Source organism: Thermobia domestica, unplaced genomic scaffold, assembly GCF_964235325.1.
Source record: "Thermobia domestica unplaced genomic scaffold, izTheDome1.hap1.1 HAP1_SCAFFOLD_995, whole genome shotgun sequence".
In the NCBI taxonomy this organism is placed as follows: Eukaryota; Metazoa; Arthropoda; class Insecta; order Zygentoma; family Lepismatidae; genus Thermobia; species Thermobia domestica.
Window position 1 is genome coordinate 14,582 of NW_027656705.1, and position 22,531 is coordinate 37,112.

Consider the following 22,531-nt stretch of genomic DNA (forward strand, 5'->3'; position numbering starts at 1 on the left):
TCAGTTGAACCATTGTAGGCCTAACTTAAAATAGTGTTTTAAAAAAGTAATGATATTATGCACACACTGTGAAAAATCCGTTGTCCGGACAGTGGTATATTGTACAAATGTACGGAATCCTTATGTTTACTACAGAAATCAGTACGAAGCATGCGTTATCCATATCCTACATATGTACTGCACTTAGATGTTACATCATGCCGTTGCAGGTTTTTGACATCTAACAGTCTTCCTGATTTTACAGAAGTATACGTATGTTACATACGTCCATCTGTATGTGAGATCCTGACCGCCAATATACAGTTTTTTCGTTCGTACGGAAAGTACGCTTATTCGGAACACTTCTACGGAAAGTAAGTATAAAATATACTTTTTCAGTTATACTTTTACTGTATATACTTTTGCTGTATGTTAAGTCCAAAAACTACAGGATTTACACATGTAACCTACGTTTTTACGTACGCCACATGCGATTACTTTTTGTCAATGCAACATTTCTTTTATAAGAGAAAAATGCATAAAGATATAATTTTAAATTAATTTATTGAAACATATTACAAATACTACAAACAACAATAATGAAATGAAATACATATATATATATGAGATGAAAGACTTGTGCGTGCAGGTGATGAATGATTACAATAATATTAACATGGTGCTTCAAATATACATATACACATACATAAATTAGTGAATGTCAAAGCAGTATTTATGGATGAGTGATGTTTGCTTTCACGGCATTCACCCACTATGAATATACTGCTTGGAGTGCGCGTGTGTGTTTGCAAAATGAAACACATGTGACTGAATTTAAAGCGCGTTTTTTTTTTCTTTCTGTGTTTTAAGGCTCATAAAGGAACATTTCCATAGGAAGTTTCTGCAAGATTTTGTTGATCAGCTCCTTAAAGTTATCAGCCAAGTTCTTGTTGAGTTGTTTGCCCATCAAGGAAAGAACTTCGCCAGAATTTTGTTCCAGGAACAAGTTCAAAGCTTCCTCTGAAACGAAATGAAAATAACAACATGTTATAAAGTTTCAGAAAATTATAGAAGGGTATCAAATTACATTCGTAAAATGTTAGTAAAACACAGGATTAACTTTGTGTTCTTTTACTTAAACATATTCCTTGTTTTAAGAGTAAAACAAGAATTTTAGGATCAAAAGACTGCGATCCTGGCCAATAATTAGTTTTTGAATCAGGGACCACAAAATTTTCAAAGGCCCCTAAATCGAATTTTGTATTTTCTACGGAATAAGCACATCATACTGAGTTAACTGATAGTTTGGGTTCTGCTACACTAGATCTATATGTAGTTCTCCAGACATAATGCCTACAAGAAATTTTTTGTTGAAATATATTAGATCTTTTGATTCAATTGGATCAGGAATCACAATGTTTTTGAATGGCCTCTAAATTATGTTTTTGTATTTTCTACGGAGTAAGCACATCATACTGAAATTAACTGATAGTTTGGGTTCGGCTACACTACATCTAGTTGTTCTCCAGATATAAGGTCCGCAAGAAAAATTTTGATTGAAATCTTTTGATCCAATAAGCGTCTGAGAGGATTTTCTGCCATAATGAAATTGTTCAATTTTTCCATCAATTCAAGAAAAAATGGAAATTGAAATAAAAAGTTCCATCTAGTTTGTAGTTCCTTACAAATTCTAGTTGTTCGCCCTAAGGCTTAGGCTTGCTGTACACTGTCAGTCAAAATCATATTTAATTACGAACACTCATTGATTATGGTTAAGGGAGCCACCATGGCTCAATAGTAGAGGGCTTACATTTGGTGCATGTGATCCCTTATTCGATCCCCGACAAAACAACTTTGAGATGGACAACTCCTGTCCGGATTTTCTCGAGGTACTTCTGTTTCCTTCCACATTTTCATTGCACCAATTATTTGAACATCATTCACTTGCCTTAAGAGGCCCCATCACGGCGAAATTAAAATACAGCTAATTTTACAGTAATTATGTGATATCTTCAAATAGATAAAAGACAATCGAAAACTGGAACAAGAGCTTCCTAGACAATATTATTTTACATTTGATACTGCTATCATAACTCACTTATCTGCTTTCAATTTCCGGCCATTTAGAAAATCGGCATTTATTTTCGCATTTCCAAATGGCTGCAAACGGTAAGCTACTCGTGATAACGGTACCTCATGCAAAATAATATTGTCTAGGACGACCTTGTTCCACATTATGATTACCTTTTATCTATATGAAGATATCACAAAATTACTGTAAAATTAGCGGTATTTTAATTTCGCAGTGATGAAGCCTCTTATTCATACGCCCCCCTCAGCCTAACAGATATAATCGAGGGACTTTAAACTGAAAGATTTCATTTGAGTTTTCTACTTTTTGTTTAGCCTGTTCACTAATCAGCATGCGATTACGCAAATGTTAATACTCAAGTCCACATATAGTTACAGCCCATGTCAGATTTTGAAATAAACAAACTGAAATAATGCAGTTTTTAAGTTGGAACTAAATCGTCACAAAAGTGTTAAATCTCAAAATTGCATACACGATAGCAATATCTATTAGCGCCAGGCAAGCACGCAGAGCAGCATAGCTACAGACAACTTTTAGCATGATTGTTAACAATTAAGAATTACCATCACGTACTGACATATTTGTCTTTTATAAAAAGGATTTGTATCTATCGACCAGAAAGGAAATTATGTAATAGGCCATAGTCGAACGCAGCTAAGAAGGCGGTAATAGATTAATACTACGCAGAAAACTGAATGCATACAATGGAAAACGATGTCATAAGCATGAAATTGTTACCCTGCTAAAAGGTCATGTAAAAGATAAAATGGTCATTTATACTTGTTCACCTTTTGTAAGTGAACTATGGTAATCCTGGTATGTATAGGCTATTTTACGACCACGTTTCTATACTAACGGAACTCTTGTTGTGAGGTTATACTATCAATGCTGATACGTAAGACACATCAATTCCTTTACACCACTACAGCAGAAGGTATTCTTTCCTAACTTGAGGACATTATCTACTTTTACTATAACGCTAGATCCTACCTAATCAGCAATGTCATAGGGATGTCCTGACCTGGGTAGCCTATAGCTTAGTGTGTCGAAATTTAGAAAATAATAACAATATTTAATAATGTGACACTCGTAAACAGGTATAATTTGAAAATCCACCTAGATGCTAATGTTATGTCGGTATCCATGCCACTGAGGAAGAAGTCTCTAGATTTCCAAAATAGGCAGATTTTTATTTCACCTTATTAGAATTTTAATTTCTACATTACCTTAAAAATTTAAGTTAACTAACAGAAACGATTAAAGGTGTATGATATTCAGACAAACTTGTGGCCTAAATTTTCTCGAAATATACAATTTGTTACATATCATCTTCATCTTTGAATCCTTTCAATTAAATTTTATAAAGAATATATAATAATTTATACGTACTTAATATCCTGTTTCCGTGTTTCAAATTGTCGACCTGCATCCTGGACTTGGCTGGTTGCATGTCAAGAACAACATCGTCCACAACAATGTAAGTTTTACCATCTCGCTTCTCTTCGTGGTGTTTCAGCACCATTTTTGTAGTGATATCATCTGAAATAAATGAAAAACGCATTGTATTTATCTTACATGGAATTAGATTTATTGTAAAATGAGGAACAATCCCTCCATTCCTCACACACACCAAGAAATAATGCATAATTAGCTGTTGTGGTTGAGTCTTCAGTAGGCATACCAATACGGTGTTTTAAAATTTTAGTGAATTATTTAAAGACAGTCAAGGGCATTAGTAGCATCTATAAAATATTAGCAAATCAAATCAATAATTATTTTCAAAACTTTTCGTATAGGTATAAATTTAAGTGTGAAACAATTATAAATCAGGGATACAGTATCTTTTTGAGGCTTAAAGCCTACATTGGCAACGCCCATCTTCGAAGAAGGACGCATATGATAGTTTTGATAATACATAATTTTGAAAAACTATACTATGTTAAAACTGTATTACTTTAGAATTATATTTTTCCTGTATTTTTCTTATATAATTTAGCATTTTTCACAGTAGGACCATATGGTTGTACTTTATGAATCTGAAACCGCACGCGGTCTAACCCGTTGCATTCCAGTGACATCCATGTGGATATCAAAAAATTATCCGTTACAAAATACCAGTGACATCCATGGAGATATCACAAAATAATCCGTTACAAAATACCAGTGACATCCATGGGGATATCATAAAATACTCCGTTACAAAATACCAGTGACATTCGTGGGGCTATCATAGAATACTCCGTTACAAAATACCAGTGACATCCATGGGGATATCATAAAATAATCCGTTACAAAATACCAGTGACATCCATGGGGATATCATAAAATAATCCGTTACAAAATACCAGTGACATCCATGGAGATATCACAAAATAATCCGTTACAAAATACCAGTGACATCCATGGAGATATCATAAAATACTCCGTTACAAAATACCAGTGACATCCATGGGGCTATCATAGAATACTCCGTTACAAAATACCAGTGACATCCATGGGGATATCATAAAATACTCTGTTACAAAATACCAGTGACATCCATGGGGATATCATAAAATACTCCGTTACAAAATACCAGTGACATCCATGGAAATGTCATGAAGACGTATTCTTTATAGGTCGTATTAATCCTGGAGATGATGAATTTTTTTAGTGGATGCAAGGCACTAGCTACTTCTACTATTTCTCCTTAGGTGATAGCAACTTACTGACAAGAAAAAGTTTTGTCTCAATAGATAGCAGGCCTAAAAGAGGCATGTGTTGGTTTTGATGATAAACGATTGCGAACTTCGATATCGTATTTCGAGATTGGAGAAAAAGGAAAAAAGGAAAAAAGAAACTTTGTCTGATTTCTGGTCAGTGTTGCCAACATGAAGCAGCATAAAGTCCCTTCAAAACATCAAAATTTTCCTTTCTCAGTCCATATGTGCCACAGAATATCGAGGACAACTCGATATTCTGTGGCATTGTTTGTGTGTGGCATATATGTGGTATATGTGTGTGCCTTATTGTGTGGCATTGTCGAGGACATTGTTTATCAGTAATGTGAATACTATCCTCGCTCTTGCACAATAACTATGCTTTATATAGCGGTCTAGACAGTCTTTTAACATTAAATGAAAATCTGCTATTACAGCACGTACATAGGAAAAAGACACCTGGAACTCAAGGGGTTAACGTTGCAGGTTCCCTACCCCAGTCATAAAGTAACTCAAATTTTTGGCTTATAATGCAAAGTTTAGAAACAGTTATTTGCTCACTACTTGGCTTACTTTCTACATGTTTTCTATTCTTAATTGCCTTTGAGTTACTTACTAATATTAAAGAAAAAAATGCAGTCGTATGTTTCAATATTGGTACAGGTCACATGTCACACTTGGATCAAGACTTATGCCCGGTTCAACTGGTTCTGGTTCTTGTTTCTCAGACTCGAAGACCGAGTCAGAAACAGCGACGCGGACTAACTATATATATATCCCAGTCAAAATATCAACTCTACGGTATTACTGCATTTTCTTATTATCATTATTAGTGGATTAATGATTTCCTCCACTCGAGTTCCTCGAATGTTGATTTATTTGATTCCTGGTGTGATTTGTTTCTTAATAAAGACATAATGTATTGACTATTTTAAATATAATTTTATGTTTATTCGCCTTCTCATACAGAAAACTAATACTGTGGGTTTGAACATTACCTACCCTTTCCCCCACCACCAAAAAAAGATTTAATATACACTGTTTGGTCTCAGTGTTGTCCTCGATATTCTACTCAAGTTTCTCACACTTCTTGATTAAATTTTTACGATCCCTCATAAGAAAAAAAGTTTCACTTCTCTGATTCTTACGCGTTTATATTTTGATAGAGCTTGTAGTTATCTTTCAGTAGATTGCATTGGTGCACACAAGAGAAAAGAAAATTTATCAATGAGTGAGCAGAAGAAGAAAGAGAGAAGATCCAGTTTCTTAGAAATACATTAGTAGCCCTACACACATACGATCAATGTTCATATGGAGATGTTTTGTGATTTTCGGGTCACAACAAGTCTGTTGGGTACGAGTCGAACTAAGTGACTAATGTGCTTAGGGAAGGGCCTAAGTTCCTAGGAGCGAATCCGAATAGTCATAAACTTAAACGTTGACCTCCACATCGATTTTTTCTTAAATTTTTACCTTGAAAACCCTTACTGTATGTTCTCTTCTTTTCGCTTACAGAAACACAAATTGTAAATAGAATATTTTAAACTTACATATTGTTAACATATCTACTAGATTAGAAATGCTATCGCATGTTATGTATAAGTGTTCGTGTCTATGGAATGTCTATACTTACAAAGATCCACTTTAAAATCTCCGCCTCCAGAAGCACGGATCAACAGCAGAACTCCTGAACTCACATAGTCAGATGTCATCCGAATATGGGGCATCTTGACCTCAAGCTCTGCAGGGTTGCCGGTCCTATAAACAACATAGGGGAAACTATACAGTCGTGGGCACCTTAAGGCATTTTTTTTTAGTAATGAATTTATAACTTTTATACGTTTGGCCATATTAATCTGATATTTGTTAAGTAATATTGTTACAGTATGGGCTTTAAAACAAATATGATATTGGACTGAAATTTAACGTTAGGTACGTGTAATATTTTTTTTAAAAAAAGTACTATAACTTTTATAGTGATGGGCCCTACAGAGACTGAGTTGGGCACTTTTGATTACAGTTATGGGCACCTGTGCAGAAATTTCTAAAATTATTTACTAATGTCAAGATACATTACTTTTTTACATAAAAGCATAATACAACATCCCGTTTTGATGTTTTGTAGTTTTATAGTAACAATTTTAATAAAAAAAATTAAGAAATTAGGCACTCTGTTTGCCTAATCGCTGTCTCTTTCAGTTTCGTCTAAGATTTGCAAACACTGGATACAATAACATACATCATCATCGTAGGCTTCTCCACAGAAAGGCAAGCTTTATGAAAAGCCTGTCCACAGCGTTTGCAGTTCATTCCTGGTAAACGAGGTCCTACACTCTCACCACACTGGTTACACAATCCAGAAAGTGAAAAAAGTACGGTTTTCGAATTGTTCCGTACTGTTTTCCAACACCCTCACTTTCAATATGTTTGAATCTTCTTTGGATACTGAAGAAGAATGAACTCCTTCAATTTTGTACTCTTGCCGTTCGCCAAAAAGCACTCTTTAGCCGGAGGGGCAGAAGGTAATTTCTCCACATCAGCTCCAGTTATACCTGTACGTTCAGAAGAAAATAGATTAACACTAGGAGTATCTTCGTGTCTCTGTTCTACTTTCTCAGCTGGACCTAACTGTTTAACTTCTCTTTTCCTCTTTCTCTCCTCTTTCTCCCTCTCTTGTATTTCTTTTCTCTTTGTGCAGCTCTTTTCCATTTATCTGATGTTATTACAAATAGGAATCTTTGAATATTGCGACCTTTCCGCTTTGGCGTTTCTGGCCATACCAAAGAGTCCTTAAAAAAGCGGCATATCTGATTTCTTGATTGGATACATTTTACCCCGGTCAGTAGTTCCGTTTTTCTCTTCTGGTGTCACCTCAACTTGTAGAGAAGTGCTTGCTTCCTCAAGTTGTTCTGCTAAAGCACTTTCAGTCTGATGTAATCTTGTTGAGTTTGAGGCTTCATCTGACGGCAACTCATCATTTGTGTGGATTATTTTGAGCGTTTCATCTTTAGAAAATTCTTCAAATATTTTACAGAGAAGACGAAAATCTTCACACTTTTCTTCATGACCATTTGCAGCTTTATCTGTAAACTGTTTTATTTGATTACATTTCTCGGGCCCAAGTAAATCACAAAACTTCTCATTAGTCAAATCACGAAAACTTGATTGCATTTAAATTGTATTTAAATAATCTTGGAAATAATTCAGCCCTCACTCAGGGCCGCAAACTAACTTGGGCAGCTACCTGAGTGAAAACGCTGTGATTAGTTTCTTAAAAGCCGGTATAAACAACACTGGCAAATGATGTGCTGAGTAATCACATCCGAGGCATCAATGCAAAAATCACCGATAGACACTGGCCACTACATCACAAAATTCAGCTTAAAAAGCAACTAGGCCTATTTCATACTTCATAACTTCACGTGTAAGTACTATACATGGCCACAACGTAAGTCACTGGCGTTTCTTCTAGCGCGAGGACTGTGGCTATATTTTAAATGTAATCATATGTGATAAATATGAATAGGCCTTGTTATTAATTTTCAAGGAAAAAATTGTACACTTTGCAATATGAAAAAAGAGGCTTTGGACTTCCAACGCACACTGACGTTTGTGCAGCGCTTCCCTTCTTGTTCTTTTTTGGGATCATGATCTAGGTCTAGCTGAGTCGAAGCGTCGAAACCTTCCTTTCATATTGGTAAAACTGCAGATTTCCTCGTTTTCCCTAAAATTAAATGTAATCAGATACCTGAGAAACTTAAATCTACTTAAGTAACCTGATTATAATGGGCCCTATACCGAGATCGTAGTTATACAATCCCTTGTACAATTTTTCCAGAAAGGGATCTCTATAAAATAAGTCTAGTTCTATTGTTATGCTTAATCACGGCCGCCTTTATTGTTATACAGGCCAGTCTTGAAATGGCAACTACGTCTTTTTGCCTTCCACAGATTATCCACCCAGCCCAGCTGGCTGCCCAAATTCTCTCCATTAATGTCTAGAGAAAGGGAGGATCCTCGCTAAAATGGTAGAGAAATAGTCTGAGGACTGCCAACTGTTGAAGGTGGATAGTCTGTGGCAGACCGATTTGCGCAGTTGCCACATTCAAGGTTCTGGCTTGTATAACAAAGGAGGCCGTGGCTTAATCCAATATAACCATACAGTGATGGGCATAGTGAGTCTACAGTAATGGGCACTGGGCCCATCACTGTTAAATAACCTTTAAATTTCATGAAATTTTCGAGCAAGAAACACAACAGCCTGAAATGCACTTTAGGCTTAAAATAACGACAAAAAAATTCATATAGTAAAATATAGTTATGGGCACTAGATGCCCATCATTGTCATGTTCCATTAAATTAAAATACAGTGGTGAGCACCTCATGATTTGAGAGCAAAACTCATTTAGACTTACATCTCATTAGCATGAAGTGCTCTTATCATTTAATAATCACTCAAAACACAAAATTTTAATTTCCAATTGATTTATAATGAAACAAAACATTAATCAGTACACCTATCTGATTAAAAGAATTCTTTAGAAATGAACAACAACCATCACAACGTTTCACATCGCGCACTTTTCTACATCCTGCCACACACACGAAAGAAGAAGGACAATTGACAAACGGTGAGCGTAAAGAAGAAAGGCGCACCAACATTTGAAAATCGTCAATAGCTCGCTACAGGCGCTCAGACTCTTATTATTTGAAAATAATTGGCATAGGTGCCCATCACTATCAGAGTGCCCACGACTGTGTAGTTTCCCCTACAAACATTTAGTCACATGCCCATAATATGGTGGGGTATTAGGTTATTAAAGACAATATAATATTTGCTTATAACTCTTTATCAAATAATACTTCTTTCTTCTCGCTTTATGAAATTAACAACTGATGAAAGAATTTTGTTAAGGTCCTTTGTTTTATAATAATTCTACATCCTAAAGAAACAACATAACCAGTCTGACTAGACGTCTCGGATTTATCGGGACAGTTCCGGTTTTTCGGTTCGAGCGGATCTCATGTTAAGTTATAGGTCCACGTCTCATATAGCCTCGCTGGTGTAAGGGACGCTAACATCAAATCAACAACAATCAACAGCAAGCAAAAGAGTTGTCATTAATCGAAGTTTCCAGTTTAATTGAAAATCCATGTGGAATACTGACCAGTAGGAAGAAAATTGTATTCACCAGCTCAGATGTGAGCAACAGGAAGAAAATTGCATTCACTAGCTCAGATCTAAGCAACAGGAAGAAAATTGCATTCACCAGCTCAGATGTGAGCAACAGGAAGAAAATTACATTCACCAGCTCAGACGTGAGCAAGACCCTGCAAGATGCAGATGAAGATTTCATCCACAAGGCTGTTAAAAAAAATCAGAAATGCTTCCTTTGAAAATTGGGTTGATTATATATATATATATATATATAAAAAAACTGGCGACTATATCAAGAACATCCTGGGTCAGTCTTTAAAAAGTTGCATGAATAGAATGATGTAAGAGCAGCTATAGATTTCTTTGCTGATTATAAATATCTGAACAAAAATGTGTTATTCAATTATTTTCTCCATGTATATAATAATAATAATAATAATAATAATAATAATAATAATAATAATAATAATAATAAGAAGAAGAAGAAGAAGAAGAAGAAGAAGAAGAAGAAGAAGAAGAAGAAGAAGAAGAAGAAGAACACCGAGCAATGGAATGGAAGAAAAACCTCATGGTGGGTGGCAAGATTTCAACAGGATTCTTTTGATGAACTGAAATAATAAGTTGCCTTAATGTAGACATCAATAGCTTCTGCTTAGAATCTTATGATTACCTCACATAAAACAAGGAGTTCTTTCTTACGGAGAATTCATTCCTCAGAGAAATATATCTAAATAAAATACAGTTCATTTGTCATTTATTATATACTTGTATTAAATAGCAATACAGATAGTTTTAAATGCTGTACTTTAATTAATTTGCATATTACATTAATTAAATTCCTGAATTCCTAGATGCTATATTATAAATAGCTTATCTTCTAACGTATAAAGAGTTGCTATAGAGATATTTAGGGGTTATAACAAATAGCACGTTACAGTTGAAATCTTACTACATTATACAAGGTGCTCCGATTTTTCAGTTATTTCTGTCTGCATTATTTTTGTCGAATGTAGAGCGACTATTTTCGGTTAAATTATGTCCTCGAAATTAGAGTAAGCATTAAAGTCGATGGAGAGATTGCATTCAAGTTCAAAAACACAAGATTGTCTTGTATTAAAAGCCTGACGTTGCTTTGCAACATTTAAACATTATCAAACAATAATGACTTTAGTAAGACAAAAAGGATAGTTGTTTCTCCAAATAAAAGTGTTTCCTCGAAAAGTGTTCCTATTTCGTTGCAAATTGAAACAGATTCGCTGTTTAGCAATATATTAGATACCCTTGCCTAAAATTATTTTTTGCTTCTGCGCATTATGTATATTCGCTAGCAAAGATTTTGTTTCCAGTTTTAACTTTCAAAATGTCAAAAGTACGGATGTGTATTTAAAATCGATCGCGTATTAGATTCGAAAGAAAAAACGCTAATTAGTATAATACTGCAGTGTAATATCTACGAAAGAAAATTGAATGGTTGGTCGGAGCTTAACTTTTGCTCTCGTCACCGAGACATATCAGACTTAGAACTAAGTCTTAATGTGGAACCCTAACTACCGTAACGCGTTCAAATTTCAAGAATCTTCTTGCACTGAGAATTGAACCCGGGATACTAGACAAAAAGGCGCGTGAACTAGCCCCTGGACCAGAGAGAAGGACTGAGAAAAAAATATGAAGATAAGTACACACACGTGAGTTAACCGCTTAACGGTTTTACCCGAATTATTACGCTCAAGGGTAATATGTAAATCTTGATTATCCCGAGTTATTACGTTGAAACTATATTTTTCCGTTCGAATCTGTATTTAAGCGAAATGTTTTGTTGTGAGAAGAAAAGGTGCAGGCAGCAAATCTTAACAAGCAAATTAACCGTCTTTTGTTTTGGTTTATTGACTTTTGCACCAGGCGGCACTGTATTACTCCTGCAGTGCTCGAAATATTTCGGGATAATCCCGATTGAATGTTTTCATGTTTTAAATAGCCTCAACTTATAAGACGATAGAAATTTTGCCATGATTCTGTTCCGAACTTAGCACATAAAGATTTTGTTGAAATAAAACATATTTTTTCAGCACGCAAATTCATTTAATCTTACAATTATTTTATTTTCAACTGTGCCCGAAAAAACTCTGGATAATCCAGAAGTAGTATTTTGAGGGGTTATAACTTTCGAAATTTAGTTCTGAATGACAATTAAAATAGATCGTGTTAGCACGCATTTATGATAGATTTAAAATATGAAATAAAATAATATGACTTTTTTGGGACGTTTCTCTAAAATAAATTTGACCGTTAAGCGGTTAATTTTCATAATCAGTTTTTAAAGATGCAATGAAACCTTGGGTCAGGAACTGAATCCGTTTCGTAAAGCGTGAACCGAAATGTTCGTAAACCGAATTTATTTTTTTCCCCATGGAAATTAGTGTAAATACTATTAATTCGTTGTGGCTACAGAAAAAAATGACATTGTATGTATTTGATTTACATTTTTAAATGTTTTCTGTGATGAAGAATAACATATAGAAGGATATAGAATGAAAAGAATCACTAAATTGAAATATTTCGATGTAACGTTGCATGATTATGTCCGTTTTAATAAAGGAGACAATGATTAAGGCAAGTGAACGATGATAGAAGAACTGGTGGAATGATCATGTGGGAAGAAACCGGAGTGTCCCGAAAAAGGCCACGGACACGATGCTGTCCACCACACACTTACTTAGCTGGGGGTCGAACAAGGGACCCCACGCACCACAGGTAAGCACTCTACTTCTGGGCCATCATGTCCCAGTAAAGTAGCTAAATTAAAGAAAACATTATGAAAGCTAAAAACAACACAAAAAATGGAAACGTAGTAATTTTTCTTTATACCACAGCTCCCTGACATAACTTTTATGGTAAATGCGCAAGAACACAACTGGCCGCTTAGAATTATGGATACACGTGTGTGTGTGTGTGTGTGTTCGTATCCAAAAATATTATTCGATTTTTACTAATTTTGGGAACTATACTAATGCCACACCTAGTCTTCCGTTGCAAGCGCTGCTATCGGTTGAAGGAATTCCACTCACTTTCTCTCGCTTAGCAACAGCTGAACCCTTATTGGCTCAACCGGTGGGTGTGTGAGGGTGTGAGCTTTAGTTCGCATTTTTGCCACGGCTCAAGACATTTTGGCAGCACAATAATATTTAAATCAATTAGTAAAAACCTAGTAATATTAACGTCCCTCCAGTGGGGTCATTAATTCACGTAAAGTCTCTTTACAATACTGAAGTTGTAAGAAACATGAATCTATTATAGTATTTAACGTTTAATTAAAATCACTTGTGCTCGCAATTGAAATGAACCAAAGCCCTTTCATTTTAGTAGTAAGAACGTTGATGGTTTTGTCAATGTCGTCGGAAACGTAACTTATATGTTACCTCAAAGTCGGTTTCCTGCTCATCCAACATAATAGATATGTTGATTAATTTACATGTATGCAAGAGATTGAATCTAAGTTAACTATTGCAGCAGAAATGACTTTCTACAACTTTCACTGTAATTGTTGAAGAAAGTGTGGTATAATGCGCTTCCTACTTTCCTTTGTTCTTTTTTTTTTTTTTTTTTTTTTTTTTTTTTGTTTAGATTGTATCCTATGCACTGCATCCATTGTTAAAGACTTTCTTAATAACAAATTTCTTCCGCGCTAAATGAAAAATCGTCCTTCTAGTTTAAAGTCTGCCTTTGCTTGCATTGATGAGTCTATCGAGACTATTGCCTCATGTTTAATACGAAACGAAATTCTAAAGGATTATGCCACCCAGCCAACCAGGGGCGGATCCAGGAAGGACTTCTGGGGGGGGCAGTGGGATGTCATACTGTTACTTAGAGCTACTTTTAAGAGCTTCAAACTCTGGGATGGGTTTTATTTATATATATAAAATAAGAAAGTTTCCTCTTCTGGGGGGGGGGACAATCGCCCCACCCCTGGATCCGCCACTGTAGCCAACTGATTTAGACATTTATACATGGACTCTCAGGTCGGACAGTTTTAAAATTTGAACACATTACAGTAGTTCGAATTCCACCTTAGGATCACGTCTCATATAGCCTCTGTGCTACAAAGAACGCTAAAGGCCATTTCAATCAATCAGGTAATAGATTATACTCATATTATCTGTACGAGAATTTACCGAATACAAGGAATTTATTGCCTTTTCCTGTGAAGCTATTGTTTAAGGTTAGTGTAAAGAGACAAGTTTTGCCGATAGATGTCACTGCAGTCTTCGTATCTCTCCCATGTATTTTTTACCATTCATGAAAATTTACAATTTCTCTTACAAACTTCAACCTAGAGACTTCATTTTTTTAAGAGAAGGAACTTCATAACCTATTAAAGGGAACAATCCGTGGCGATTTTTTATTTAGAATTTTCTTCATTGTTGAAACAGTTCCATTGTTAAAAGTTTGGATATATTTTTCAACAATCAAGCCATTTCAACAATGAAGAAAATTCTAAATAAAAAATCGGCACGGATTATTGCCTTAGATAGATTATGAAGTTTCTTTCTAAAAATTTGAAGTCTGTAGGTGGAAATTTGTAAGACAAATAGTCAATCTTCCTGAAAGGTAGAAGATACATGGGAGAGATACGAAGATTGTAGTGCCATCTATCGGCAAAACTTGTCCCTTAAAACCAACCTTAAATGGAATCAGTAGCAGTAACATAGCGACACCAAAATCTATTTTTTAAAAAATCTTTACAAATTTTAATACTAGACAACAAGTTTGTTTCATAATTATCAAGGCTTTTAAACCTAATTTACCAAGATTCATTGAAATTGAAATTAGTTTTACCTAACTTATAGTGAAATAGGCAGAGACAGATACAAATATATGATTATCAAATAGTAGAAGGTCTCTTACACTCAAATCCAAGGACGTGCTCAGGAATTTATTTCAAGGGTTCCAAAGCATTTGAGAGGGCACTCCAAATTCAATATGAATATAAATTATATTAAAATATGTAAAAGTACACCTAAAATGAGGCTAAATTTACAGGAAAATAAGAATTTTGAGGGCTGAACCCCAGGACCCACCCTTACGTACATCCCTGCTCACATTAGTAACGTTAATAAGCACGATTCTTTTAAAATTAAAATATGTGATTACTTACTTGAAAATTGGAATGGTGAAGTTGCTGAGACCATATGCCAAAGGATGAAGTAATGTGTTCTTATATCCATCAGGACCATTTCCAAGTTGCAAAGTTATTGGCTCAAGTTTCAGCGGTTCGGTGGGAGGAACATTGATTTCAGGAATACCTACAAGAAGAAATGATTTTGTTTAGTAGTTTAAAAGGTTGCACACATCTAAATACATAATCATTTTTATCAGCTAATTATTAATTTTAAAGTATCACATATATTGTTCGTAAATCAACTGTTCGAACGCATCGAGGCCTCTGAATACGATAATGATTTATATCTAACTTAACTTTCCGTTCTGCTTTTACTATACAGGTATTTTCCACATCTAATTCAATATGATCAATACTCCAAAGATAAACAAGAACACAAAGTAAAACTCTAAGTACACCCTTATTGCTTTAGTACATATAATAGACACCGGAGTCTGTTAGACTCTGGGGTATTTGAACTATTTTATCATTTGAACCACATATCAAGAAAGGCCAGTCACCAATTTTGAGCAGGGTTGCCCAAACACATTAGGAGAAATCAGGATAAGAGAATATTTCCTCTTTGAGTATGTCTTTTCTTATATAAATCATTGAATACATAACCAATGTGTTTCTAATTCATCAATCTCTTAGTACGACGCTAATAACATGTGAAAACGTCCCTAAATACAGTCCAATATGTGTGGAATATATCGTAGTGTAGGAACGTAATAGTAGGCAGTACTTTTTGTTTTTTTAGAACATTGATGTGAGTTCCTAGCGTAGAGGAATGTAAGTAGTCATAGCACTTGTGCTCGATTCCATTAAACTCAACTGTATGGTATACGGCATAATGTAATCCTACCTGCAACTCACAATATCACATCATAGATTTGGAAAGATTCAGCACATACATAAAATAATAATAATGATTTCGGGAACTTATACTGCAAAGCTGGATTTTTGTCCATCAGTTTGATAAAATTAATTCACAGTATAAATTTAAAATATTAGTTTAGTAAAATTAATTCACAGTATACATTTAGAATGCCAATCTGATGAAATTAATTGACATAATAAATTTAAAATGTCAATCTGGTAAATTGATTTACAGTATAAATTTAGAATGCCAGTCTGATAAAATTAATTCACAGTATAAATTTAAAATGTTAGTCTGGTAAAAATTAATCCACAGTATAAATTTAAAATGTCAATCTGATAAAATTAATTCACAGTATAAATTTAAAATATTTATATAGTAAACTTAATTAACAGCACAAATTTCAAATGTCAGTGTGATAAAAATCAATTCATAGTGTAAATTTAAAATGTCAATCTGATAAAATTAATTCACAGTATAAATTTAAAATATTTATATAGTAAACTTAATTAACAGCACAAATTTCAAATGTCAGTTTGATGAAAATCAATTCACAGTGTAAATTTAAAATGTCAATCTAATAAAATTAATTCACAGTATAAATTTAAAATGTCAACCTGGTATAAAATTAATCCGAGGTATAAATTTAAAATGTGTTCGGGTCCTGTCATTAAAAATAAAACAAGGAATAAAATAAACAATGAGGCTTGTAACAATGATATATTTTAAAGAATTCGTGCAGAGTGCCTGGCCAATTAAGAGAGAAGGAAGAAAAATAGAGCATTACATTTTTAAAAAGATAAAATTAAACACTTAATCAGGGCGACATTTCTTTAAAAGAAAGTGGAAACATTATGGATTCTACTGTAGTATATGAAAAACAAATATGCTCATTGATCTTAAAAAGTATGCAGAAGTTATTGTCCTACGATTATTGGTACCCGAAGAGTGATGGTAAAAAAAAAAAAAAAACTGGTGCAATTTTAAGAAAATATTCCATGAAAATGATGCAAAGAACAAGGAAGAAACATCAACCTATGCCCGAAGGCATGATACATATTAACAAGTCAGGCAGGATTTGCGTATAAATTATCCTTTCTGTAATAACCACCAATTTTTTTTTTTTTTTTTTTTTGTAACGGTATTTAAATGTAAGCATTTGAACTTCAGAATTTGAACGATAGATGGGAGTGAAGTACACTTGCTTTCCCTCCCATCTCTTGGTGGTCTTTAGAACCACATTCACGTCCTTTTCTGCCATTGGCATTTCAAACTCCATAATTCTTTACTGCTCCGTATTTTCCGCAAAATTATATAAATTCTCTGCGCAATAAGGAAGCAGAAGTAACGATGAAGCAGTGCAATGCTTCTACACCTGATGGCTCTGTTTAGAATATAATTGGATCCACTTCAATCCTTTTCAATCTGTATTCACTGCACCGATCTAATTCAAAATGAAAGCTAGGAGTATAAACGAATTTGTACGGGGAAATCAAACAATTCTCTATGAAATTAAAGTGAATGCATATTTATTTAGGTTTTATTTGTTAAAAATACGAAAAGAAATAAAAAAACATACCTTCAACCATGTGTGTAGCAAGGTGCTTGATACTCTTCACGTAGCAATCCTTTCCCGACTGGCCAACTTTGGGGCATCGCATAATGTAGTTTGCTGCAATGAAAAGAAAGAAAACAGTTTAGTATACTAGATATAGCTATTTTAAGATTAAAATTATTTTGAATGTGCATGAACTTTGAGGAATTTACCGTATTATTATTATTATTATTATTATTATTATTATTATTATTATTATTATTATTATTATTATTATTATTATTATTATAGGGGCGGATCCGGGACCGACTTCTGGGCGGGCGGTGGGTTGTCATACTGCTACTTTTAAGGGCTCCAAACTTTGAGATGGGTTTTATTTATATATATAAAATAAGAAATCATCTTCTGGGGGGGCAATCGCCTCGATCGCCCCCTGGATCCGCCCCTGTATTATTATTAGTCTACATACGTAAATCACAATAACAAAAATACATTTTCACACAATTTTCGATGTAGCTTATTGTTTTAATATAACGTCAATAAAATCAATCTTAGAATTGATTAGAGAGCATCTGCTGCCTATGCAATCCATATTCCCATAGAAATGTGATCTGCAGTTGACTATGCATTCTGTTGATTTTATATCAACAAATTTGCCCCTTCAAAAGATGAAATGAAATCTTTGAGTTTTACGTCCCACGGTTATGCCAGTTAGGCTAAAGGAGACGGGGATGATGAGTAATGAATGAAATGGTGGAATGAAGAAAGTAGGAGGAAACGGGAGAACCCCGAGAAAACCCACGCACGCGGTGTTTGTCCACCACAAAGTTCACTTGGCGGGGGCTGGGATCGAACCCGGGACCCCAAGCACCAGAGGTGAACGCTCTACCACTGAGCCACCGATAATTTACTAAATAAGCTTATTATTTCTTTTTCTTCTCGTGATAAGAATAAGGAGACTATTTATCTTTCATAGTAAAATTAAAATAAGCTTTTTTTGTCAAATCATAAGATCGTAATACCATATTTATTATGCATAATATTATAGTAGGGTATCTACTACATCATCTCCCTCCTAAGTTTGAATCAAGAACTAATTGTATTGGAAAACATCCAATAATAATAATAATAATAATAATAATAATAATAATAATAATAATAATAATAATAATAATAATAATAATAATAATAATAATAATAATAATAATAATAATTCTATAAAATTCCCTATAGTCTATATATTGTGACCTGTGGGATAAATTAATAAATCTGGATTAAAACTAAAAGCATGAGGCACTGCTACTAAGATTGAGAGCTGAAGCTTTAGTGGATATCACAGAACTTTTTTGCTACAATTCATTATAATCAATCGCAATCAATGCCTTAACTCTTAAGTCCAATTTCCTCATTTTACCCTACCAAAATGTTATTGCTATTTAATTTTCTTCATGTACCATTGCATATATCAACATTCCTTAAGTTTCTTTGAGTATATTTTATTGCGTACGTATTGTCCAAGACGTGTGATGTAGAATATAAGAAGGGTTTTGGACTTGGTTTAAATTTAGCGTCCCTTTCAGCAGCGAGACTATATGAGAAGGACCTAAAACTTAAAGTAGAATCTGAACCACATGAGCTCCCTCCGGGGATCGAAACCGGGTCCCTCGCGCCAAAGGTGTGTACGCTATATACATAGCCACGAGGGAACCCGAACACGGGAAGAAAAGGAATATTTTTTTTTTTCAAAAATCAAATAAGTAGGCAATAATAATAGAATCAGAGTGGTTCTAACAATATAGACATTTGTATAGTGTTTGACCAGCATCTAACCTGAAAACCGCCTAAAAGATGTCAAAACGAAAACTTAGAATTGCCTCAATATTCTTAAATATTTATCATGAACAACCCGAATATTATCATCATACGTTATTTTCAATAATTACAAAAGTTTTTTTGGGTCAATAGTAGTATGCAGCTTCTGTATCTATATGTCAACACCTTCTAATGACGGCTTGCAAACTGAATTCAGCAACATGCACTCCGTATTGCTTTAGGAATTCTACAATCCACTCCTAGATATAATCTTTAGCCCTACTCTCTGTCATTTTCCTGTATTTAAATTATTATATATGATTTAGTACAGGATATTCAAAAAGAATGGACACCGATAATCTGGTTCGTGGCAATATGTGCGGCATCACATTTAATTACAACCTTACTTAGTGATCGAAGACGCAATCTTGCTGAAAATAAAAATGCATTGAATTGAGTTGATTTTGAGTTTAATGCCCCGTTCAGCAGCGAGGCTATATAAGACGTGGACCTACTGATTAACGTGGAATTTGAACCACATAAGCTCCCACCGGGAATCGAATCCGGGTCTCCCACGTAAAAGGCAGGTACGCTAACCAGCTCAGCCACGAAGGAGCTCAAAAATGCATTGAATTGTTAAATATTGTCTACTTAACAGTTTTCTAAACTTGTGATTTTACTAACATTGAGCCTTGTGCAAAGTCGTTTTGACGTATGATTAGTGTTAGACTAAAAGCTTGACTACTGCAGGACACACATGTTAGTCGAACACTTTAGTATGACCTAATCACGCCTCAGAACGACTCTGCATAAAACTTATTGTGTTCTTGAACTTGTTTTAGTCAGACTTTTTACTAGTATGTCAATGAATTTTGAATCCTTAAATATGATGTAACTAGTTTTAGTAGCTACTATTCGTATGAATATGTACATTTGAAAGTGACGAACTTTTTTCTAAATTCTGCACCTTTTCATTGCATTTTTTTAAAAAATCAAAGTTAAGGGCCTTCACTACAGCGAAATCAAACTACCGCTAATTTTAGAGTTTTTCTGTAATATCTTCAAAACAAATAAAAAAATATTCGAAAAGCAGAAACGTAGTGAACTAGGCAATACGATTTTGCATGTGATACCATTATCACAACTCATCTATCTGCTTTGGATTTGCAACTGTAGATAGATTTAGCATTTTTTGCGGGTTCTGTAAATAGCGGCATACCAAAAGCAGATAGGTGAATTGTGGTAAAAGTATCACATGCAAAATCGTATTGTCTAATTCACTACGTTTCTGCTTTTCGAATATTTTTTTCATTTGGTTTGAAGGCATTACAGAAAAACTCTAAAATTAGCGGTAATTTAATTTAGCTGTAGTGAAGACGCTTAAGCACTTTTATGCGAATTTTTAACCAATATATATATATATATATATATATATATATATATATATATATATATATATATATTGCCTAAAATTCCTAGCTTTAGTTATAAGACATCCGGATGACTATTTAAAAAAAAGAATGAAAGTATTTGCTCGTACTTCAGATTGGAACTCACTTGATATTCACAACTAATATTAAGAAACGTCATAAAAACTTAAAAAAAAATTAAGGTTAAATTAGCGGCGGGCAATAATGAAAGATTCTGTTCATGTGAGATGTTAGTGTCCCAGTTACTTGTTTTGATTATATCAGCTTTTTTTTTCTTTCTCTCTCTCTCTCTCTCTCTCTTCCATTCACACGTTTCTATTTGGTTGATTCATACAGACTACAATGAGAAAGTTACATAATTTTTTTTTTCTTTCTTGAGTCACTTCTCAAATACTACGACATATTCAACAAGAGACTGCATATTACGCAAAATGTCAAAATGCCTCTTACAGCGAACGCTAGACGATTTCACTACAATACCAGCTGGAATGAGCAAGTCTAACGGAAACCATTTCGCACGAGTTGATTAGTTGACCAAAGAAATATTTTTTGATTATTATTACTCAAGGTGTTCATTCCTGCTGTGCTAATGTTGCCACTATGATATTTTGTTGGTGTTTCGTAAGAACAAATTGTACACTCGTCAACAAAAGGTCACCGCTAAAGTGAAATAAAACTATCCCAGGCTCAAACCCAATATATGTTGAAAATGTTATCGAGCCCAGTTGAGTGGTTCAAGAGTTATTAAGTCAGAAACGTAGCCACTTTTTTTTATGTATTTCTATATGTCTCCCCTTTCCTGTCAGATTGAAATGATAAAAACCATGCCAGGCTCTAACCTGATCTGTGTGGCAAATTAGATCGAGATTGATCTCGTGGTCCAAGAGTTATTAAGTTTCATTTATTTTTAAATGTCTCCCCTCCCCTTCGTTGTGCCGTCAAAATGAAATTATAAAATACATCCGAGGCTCGAACTCATTTGTTTAAAATTTCAACGAGATTGGTCGGGTGGCTCAAGAAGTATGATGTCGCAGTCATTTTCAAGATTTTCAATGCACGCCTTAGAATTTTTCTTCTCATCATTTTAATGCAATTATGTGTTATTGCCAAATATATACATATAGCAATATATAGAGCATTGTACATCGAAGAAATCGTAATGACGACGTTTTATACTGACGATATTTCTTCCCAGGCGAGATTATGACACTGGTAGTTTAGTCTAGGCGAGATTCTGTGTCCCGAGATCAGGACCGCAAGGTTTTGGACAGGCGAGATTTCGGCACGGTGAGATTTTGGGCCGCGAAGTTTTGGGCGGCGAGGTTTTGATCGCGAGGTTTTGTACCCAAACCGATTCCTGATACCAAGATAAGACAAAAAAAGTATAAACCAATCTGGGTGCACAAATGCTTTTTTTCGGAATTATAGGCTGCCGAAAACATGAAAAAATTAACTTGAAAGGTTCATAGCTCCAATACTATGGGACCTACCGTAGTCCGGTTAAGACTTCACTTAAGAACTAATACACCGTATGTGCCCTATCCAAAAATACATGTTTCAGAATCCTATGGTACTCACGGAACAATTTTTATAGAGGGAATTTGGCTACGGGCATATAATTTGAAGTACTCACAGACTACCTCTATAAAAATTGTTGCGGAAGTACCGCAGGATTCTGAAGCTTAGATATTTGGATAGGGCACATACTAGTTCCTAAGTGAAGTCTTGACTGGACTACGGCGCGTCCTATAGTTTTGGAGATATGGACCTT

At 34.4% G+C, this 22,531-nt stretch overlaps 1 protein-coding gene across 1 annotated transcript in view; it reads right to left on the reverse strand.

Annotated features, from left to right (window-relative positions):
* Nucleotides 1-526: 526 nt before the first annotated feature.
* The window catches only part of LOC145677530 (protein takeout-like), a 43,620-nt gene continuing 21,615 nt past the window's right edge, over nt 527-22,531 (reverse strand). Inside the window, exons 2-6 of the mRNA XM_081748004.1 lie at nt 17,543-17,635; nt 15,081-15,228; nt 6,404-6,528; nt 3,461-3,610; nt 527-999 (exon numbers count right to left, since the gene is read on the reverse strand). Coding sequence (XP_081604130.1) covers nt 845-999; nt 3,461-3,610; nt 6,404-6,528; nt 15,081-15,228; nt 17,543-17,635 — 671 coding nt within the window. The 3' untranslated portion in view covers nt 527-844. The remainder of the gene's footprint in view (nt 1,000-3,460; nt 3,611-6,403; nt 6,529-15,080; nt 15,229-17,542; nt 17,636-22,531) is intronic.